Source organism: Nicotiana attenuata, chromosome 1 (genome assembly GCF_001879085.1).
Source record: "Nicotiana attenuata strain UT chromosome 1, NIATTr2, whole genome shotgun sequence".
NCBI lineage: Eukaryota > Viridiplantae > Streptophyta > Magnoliopsida > Solanales > Solanaceae > Nicotiana > Nicotiana attenuata.
Window position 1 is genome coordinate 12,921,678 of NC_031989.1, and position 7,976 is coordinate 12,929,653.

Genomic DNA, 7,976 nt, shown 5'->3' on the forward strand with positions numbered 1-7,976 from the left:
TTTATCCAGTTGGCATAATCAGTTTAGCCATATCAATTTAAACATGATGTGCAAAAATAAAAGAGAATTCACATGGGTAAATATTAAAGAACTAGAAACTTCTTTATGAATTCCCTTATGTTGCATGTTCTCATTAATTAATAGACCAATTAAAATTGGGATTGAATCCCATGAATGCTGGAAATATCAAAGGTGAATATGGGCCCATTCACCTGGCATGTATACCACATAAGATGCATCTATGAGATGGTTACATGTGCAATTATTATAGACCCGCAACCTGGTGTTTGCGAGGTAACTTGCTCAATAATTTAATATAGAGCATAATTTCCAGATTTTTTATTCAAGATAGTTCTTCTTGATAAGTTGGTTTATATCACAGTTGGTTTAGCAAAATAATTTATTGAGTGCCTCCACTTAATAGCTAAATTATTGCTTATGAGAACAAAGTTATCTATATCAGTTTGATATAGGTTATATACGAAAGTATATTACATTCTCCCCTCACAAGTGGTTTCAGGGTCAGGAAACAAATAATTCTATCTCATTATTATTGATGTCCAGTATATTTTGATTAACTCCATAACGCACAAAGATGGGTTCTCAAAGTTGAGGAAACAAGTTAGTTTTTCTAACATGAGGGGGAGACAAGATACAACAGTTGAGAAAAAGTTACATGGAATGAATTATCATTTATACATCTAGATCCTCGAATGAAATAATATGAACTTGAAGTTCATAAAAGGATAATTCATGTGCAATTTATTGCAAAGCATGCCAGACACATTTGCTGGCCCAAAGAAAGTAACTATATTCTCATTGCAAATGCTCCTATTAGAATAAGTCCTAGAAGGACAAAGTCTATAGTACGCTTAAAGCATATAGACAAAATCGGTTTCAAATAAACTTCTTGATAAAGAAGATGAGCAAATTGTCACGACCCCAACCCCGGTCGTGATGGCGCCCAACACATTGCTAGGCAAGCCCGACCAATCCAATAACCTTAACCATTTATACAACTGATGAATTTATTTAACACAGTTAAATTAATAAGATAATACTGAATATCTGAAATAAAGTTCGAACATGCGAAAAACCCAAGTAAAAATACTACTACACAGCCCGAAGAATCCGGTGTCACAAGTCTGAGCCTCTAATATACGAGTGTCAACCTACTACATAATAGTCTGAGGAAATGCGGAATAAAATAAACAGGACAGATGGGAAGATCAGGACTGCGGACGTCATGCAGCTACCTTGATGCTCCCGGATATGATGCTCGACAGAGAAAATCTCACTCAGCCTCCGTGGGTGCACCTGAATCTGCACACGAGGTGCAGGGAGTAAAGTGAGTACTTCCAACTCAGTGAATAATAAACATTAATAAAGGCTGAGAATAAGAAATCCTGAATAGGCACAAAGTAATTCTATAAATACAGCAACTTGAACCCAGCAGTATGAAATCCAGTAAAACAGTGATAACAATTACAGAAATATCATAGCAGATAAGTAAATAAATGACAATTAATAATATGCAATGCAACACATAGACCGGTACTCTCCAGTACCCGCTGTGGCGTGCAGCCCGCTCCATTTATTTATCGTCGACGGCGCTCACTGGGGGTGTGCAGACTCCGAGAGGGGCCCCTTACGGCCCAAGCGCAATAATAAGCCATCCCGTGGCATCAACTAGGCTCTCGGCCTCATATCAATATCAGTATCATACCGTTGCGGCGTGCAACCCAATCCCATGCTCAGTCCAAAATCACATAAACCCGTCGGGCACAATAATATAGAAATATTCAGCCCAAACTTCATTTAAAAATATTAATTAAGTTTCAAGTTTAAGAAAAAGTGGCTGAGTTTGCAAAACGGTATTAAATACCAGGACTGAGTTCAATGATATGTAAAAATGGTAAGAAACCAGTAATAATAATCCCTGAAGGATTTAATCAATTGGCACGAAGCCCAAACATAGCAATTAGCTCAATTAAAATGATAATAAGTGAACTTCAGTCAAATATGCAGTATATTCATCTACCGGGACGGACCAAGTCACAATCCCCAACGGTGCTCTACCCCAAGCTCGCTACCCGGCGTGCAAGTCACCTCAATATAGCACTACGATGTGCAAACACGGGGTTTCAAACCCTCAGAACGGCATTTACATCTATTACTCACCTCAAGCCGGCCAAAGTCCTAGCTCGCTATGCCCTTGCCTTTCGAATTGACCTCCTCGTGTACCGAATTTGATCAAAACCACAACGAATACATCACAATATGCTAATGGGACAATACCCAATCGAAAACAATCAAAAAATAGCTAAAATCTCGAAATTAGCAAAAACCCGAGCCCCGGGCCCACTTCTCGAAAATCAGAAAATTTACCATCAACGGATTCCTTATCTCGCCACGAGTCTATACATATAAAGAACACCAAAATCGGAGTCCAAATGACCCCTCAAATCCCCATTTTAACTCTCTTAAGTTTCAAGCCCTAATCACCATTTTTGACCCTTGATTCCTTAATTTTTCAGTCTTAATTCATGTAATTGTACCATAAAATCGTGTTTTAGACTCAGAAATCCTTACCTCAATGAAGTTCCTTGATTTCTCCCTTCCAACTCGCCCAAATTCTCCAAGTCCGAAGTGAAAATTATGAAACCCTTTGAAATTTCGCGAATGAGAAATAAAACTTCACTGACCAGTTATTTCCGCATCTGCGGCTCCTTAGCCGCATCTGCGACTTCCGCTTTTGCGGTTACAAGTCGCTTCTGCGGACTAAACCGCTTCTGCGGTGACAAGACCGCTTTTGCGGTTCCGCATCTGCGATTCCATTTACGCAGATGCGGTTTCCCTTAGTCTTCCAAAATTTCGCATCTGCGGTCCCATTGTCGCATCTGCGACTCCGCAGATGCGGTCAGCCACTCCGCACCTGCGATACCTGCCGCTTCTGCGGCTCATAACTCGCTTCTGCAGTACCGCTTCTGCGGTCCCCTTTCTGCAGAAGCGAAAATACCAGAAGCAGCACAATTTCTGCAACATTACAAGTCCAAAACTCCCCGTTAGCCACCCGAAAACACCCCGAGGCCCCCGGGACCTCAACTGAAAATACAAACATGATCCAACACCTTATTCAAACTTGCTCGAATCATCAAAACACCACAAATAACACCTAAACCATCAAATTACATCAAATTCAACCTAAGTTCATCCAAATCTTCCGAAACTTGCATTCGATCAAAAACCCGACCAAAACACCTCCGAATCAACTAAAATTTTGCACACACATCCCAAATCACCTAACGAAGCTACTTCAACTCTCGGAATTCCATTCCGACCCTCGGATCAAATTCTCACCTATCAACCGGAATTCGCCAAAATACTAACTTCGCCAATTCAAGCCTAATTCTACACTGGACCTCCAAAATTACTTCCGATCACATTCCTAAGTCATAAATCATCCCCCGAAGCTAACCGAATCATCGGAATTCATATCCGAGCCCACTAACACGTAAGTCAATGTCCGGTTGACTTTTTCAAAATAAACCTTCCTTAAAGAGACTAAGTGTCTCATTTCCTACTAAAATCAATCCAAATCAACTCGTTCACACCCAACACTGATAATGAAGCATAAATCAGCAGAAAATGGGGGAAACGGGACGGTAACACACGTGATGACGGGTTGGGTCGTCACATAAAATGATCAAAATGATCATAATAAAGGAGGCAAGTGATCTAGAAGATCACATGACATAACATTTCATTAAATCTCATGAGAGATTCAAGTACCTGAATATATGAATGAAGAGATCTCTATGTTACGTCTTTATGAAAAATAAGGAGGTTGGAACCAATATAAAATGTTTGTCGACGACATCTATGATAGCGCTAAATATATATGAGGATCTTAAGTCGGAAAAAACAATTTCGAATAAAATTGGTTTCACGTGAAAGACATGTAGTTTTGAACATGTAATTCAAACACTTGAAAGTATAAAGCCAATGGTATGTGCAATCAATTTTCGATATCTTATATGTCTAGCATGACATGAAAACTTGATATGCATCTAAAGTCTATTATATGGCTTATATGACTTAAAAATCCTTGAAGGATTTAAATTGCTTAAAGCATATAGAATTCATGGTCATGAAGTACTATATCCTAAATGCAATTTGTGCACAAATGTATCTTGCTATAACTATATGCATGATAATATGATAGCAAGAGTTTTCACCTCTATGTGAAGATATTGAACTGACGATTCCAACAAGATCATATGAAGACAATCCATCTCTATCAAGAATGATGATTTCAAGGTGCAATATATTCATTCAAGTTAATATGGCTGATTTGTTTATCAAATATCTACCAAAGATCTTTTGAAGATGGTGCACAAGATTCGAATGCAAATACTTAAGGATGTGAATTGATGCTCTCGATCGGGGGGGGGGGGGGGGAGTTAATATGCGTTGTACTCTTTTTCTCTTACAAGGTTTTGTCCCACCGGGTTTTCCTTGCAAGGTTTTTAACGAGGCAACCAAAAGGCGTATTTTTAGATATGTGTACTCCTTTTCCTTTTCTTGAATTTTTTTCCCACTGGGTTTTATTTTAGTTAAGGTCTTAACGAGGCACATTATCTGTTGAATAGACATTCAAGGGGGAGTGTTATAAATAGAATTGTATTTATGTGAATGTCTATATTTAGAGAGATTTTAGGGTTTATTACTTGGTGGCTAAGTCACTCTCTCCCTATAAATAGAGGGTTCTATTCTATTGTAATTCATCCCAAATCAATAAGAATTCTCCCTCTCTACTTTTCTCTGCAATACTATTCTTCTTGTTTAATTATTTCATAACAGAAACATTTAAGTTGTATTTATACATAACCGCATCGCAAGTATATTCCGCGAGCGGGGTGATTACTTTCACTGTTCTCATGGGAGCGGGCCATTCGCCTCGGCAGGTTGATAATTGTATATATATGGTTCGGGCCGTTCGACCCTCGGCAGTGCACATTTTACTTTTATGTTGGATCGGGCTGAACGTCCTCGGTGGTATTTGTGTGTGATAATGGAACCGGAACCTCTTATAATTCGTATGATTCATTGCTTGAAAGGCCACTTGTTTTAAATGAAGGAAATGCCTAGATTTATTGATTCGATGAGAGGATTTTTAGTATTATTCTTGTTTGCACTTGTTGCTATCTACGTACATTGTGTATTAAAATATTGGACTTCACATTATTATATCTATTGACCCTAGTAAGTGTCAAGTCGACCCCTTGTCACTACTTCTTCGAGGTTAGACTGGATACTTACTGGGTGCATATTGTTTATGTACTCATACTACGCTTCTACACTTGATTGTGCAGGCTTTGAGGCAGGTGCATCTGGCCATCAGTCCGGCGCGTTGAGTGGACTCTTTGGCTTGAGACTTCCGGTGAGCTGCCCTTCTGAGCCGTTCTGCAGCTTCTGGAGTCTTTCTATGTCTTCACTTTTCCTGTCTATTTCCTTTCCAGACAGTAGGATAGTATGATTTTGTATATTCTACTAGATTGCCCTATACTTGTGACACCAGGTCTTGGCACACACATTGGTAGACTTGTGATTTTGGATTTCTATCATGATTTAAATTTCGTAACTATTATCTTCATCAAGTTATGCTTTAAGTCTCAAACTCCTAGTTCTTTACTAATAAGGAAGGGTTTTCACGTATTAATTATTTTAATGAGAATTCACTGGTCGATTAGTGTTGTCTTGCCTAACAACGGTGTTGGCGCCATCGCGGCCTAATGTGAAATTTGGGTCGTGACACATGTAATAACCACATATACTAATCTCTTCTCATGCTCCCCAGAAGAATTTGTCAAATTAGTAACACAATACAGAGTCTTCAAGACACCAGCTTCTCATCCTAGTGCAGATATTAGCATGAATTACTTCTGATCTTAGGCATTTATATCGGGAAAAATGACCAATGGACTTACATGTTGGGACGATATCATGTGATAACCGTGATATTAGCATATTAACGCTAATAATCCAGAAAATCAAGCTCAAATAATCTTGATTTAAGAACTACATTCATTGCTTGAAGTGTATCACATATGACGCCAATCTGACAGTGTACGCTATCAGCAACAAGAAATTCATGAACAGAACCATCTATTTCACTAAAAGAACATCCAGGTTGCTTCTGGATTCCCTCAGCACCCATATTCCTCCTTACCATTCTCACATCCTTCCACCTAGATGCAGAGGCATAAGCATTAGACAGCAGTACATGTGCCCCACATTTCTCTGGCTCTAATTCACTAATCTTTTTGGCAGCAACTTCCGCCAACTCTACATTTCCGTGTCTACTACAAGCGAAAAGCAAGGATCGCCAAATGACAGCATCTGGCTGAATGGGCATGGAACCGATGAACTCCATAGCCTCAACCAGAAGATTTGCACGGCCCAAAAGATCAACCAGGCATCCATAGTGCTCAACCCCGGGGGGCAATTTGTATTGCCCGGTCATCTTCTCAAAGTAGTAAAAGCCTTCACCAACACACCCACCATGACTACAGGCAGATAAGATCCCAAGAAATGTTACGCCATTTGGCCTTACTCCACTTGATCCTTCCATTAGTGAAAATAATTGCAAAGCCTCATCGGATCTTGCATTCATAGCTAGCCCAGAAATCATCATACTCCACGAATAAACATCCTTATTAGTTAACAAATGAAAAACTTCAAGAGCCTTATCAACTAATCCACATTTAGAGTACATATCAATCAAAGAATTCTTCACTACAAGGTTCATTTCAATACCACTCTTTTCACAATAATTATGCACCCACCTTCCCAAATCTAGTGCACCCGAATGCCCACATGCAGAAGCAACACAAGCAATTGTGGCAGGTTCGGCATTAACCCCAGCCATCTGCATCTCCCTAAATAATTCTATTGCTTCCTTAAACATATCCGACTGCAAATAACCTGCAATCATAGAAGTCCAACAGACTGCATTTTTATCTAATAATCTATCAAAAACCTTCCTAGCATCCTCTAACTGCCCACATTTTGTGTACATGTCAATTAAAGAAGAACCCAGAAACACATCAATCACAAGCCCATAAACAACAATCAACCCATGAATCTTCTTCCCCAAATCAAGCAACCCAGTTCTTGCACACGCAGTAAGAGCACTCACGATACTTACATCATTCAACCTCACACCACTTTCGTGCAACATTTTTCCAAACGTTTTCACTGCTTGATGACAAAATCCACATTGTAAATACCCAGAAATCATACTATTCCAAGTGACAACGTCTCGACCTGAGTCGGGCATAAAATCAAACACCTTCTGTGCAAACTCAACAACCCCGCATTGGAAATACATATAAACCAATGCATTTTGCACAAATACATCAAATCCAAACCCCATTTTCAAACTCACACAATGAACTTCAACACCCTTGTGAAAATTATTTAATCTACCGCAAGCTTTGAGTACAAAAGGGAAAGTGAAATTATCAAGAATCATACTTTTCCGCATCATTTGATTGTAAAGACTAATGGCTTGTTCAGGGAATGAACTGTGTGAGTATGCACGGAGGAGGAAATTACAAGAATGGACATTGGGGTTAGGGATTTGGGAGAAAATGGTATGAGAAAAGGTGAGGGTAAAATCAGGATTTGAAAGACAATGGCTGAGGAGTTGGCTGGAAATGTATGGGTTAGCGAAGAAGCCTGAAGTGAAGGCATGAGAGAGGATTTGGGTGAAATGGTTGAAGTGTTTATGGGTTTGCAGTAGGGATAAAGAGAATGTGTGATAAGGTGATGATGTGTGAGATGTAAGAAGAAGAGAGATTAGGGTTTTGGGTTTTGGAGGTTTGAGTTTGGAGGGAAGCCTCAGTAGCATTTGGTTGCATAACTAACAGACAATGAGCGTGCAAAAAGAGTTTGCAGGGGGCTTCATTAAA

At 39.4% G+C, this 7,976-nt stretch overlaps 1 protein-coding gene across 1 annotated transcript; it reads right to left on the reverse strand.

Moving 5' to 3' along the window:
• LOC109240807 (pentatricopeptide repeat-containing protein At1g08070, chloroplastic-like) lies at positions 5,858 to 7,976 on the reverse strand. The gene has a single exon (XM_019407515.1). The coding sequence runs from the start codon at positions 7,913 to 7,915 to the stop codon at positions 6,038 to 6,040; it is 1,878 nt and encodes a 625-aa protein (XP_019263060.1). The 5' UTR covers positions 7,916 to 7,976; the 3' UTR covers positions 5,858 to 6,037.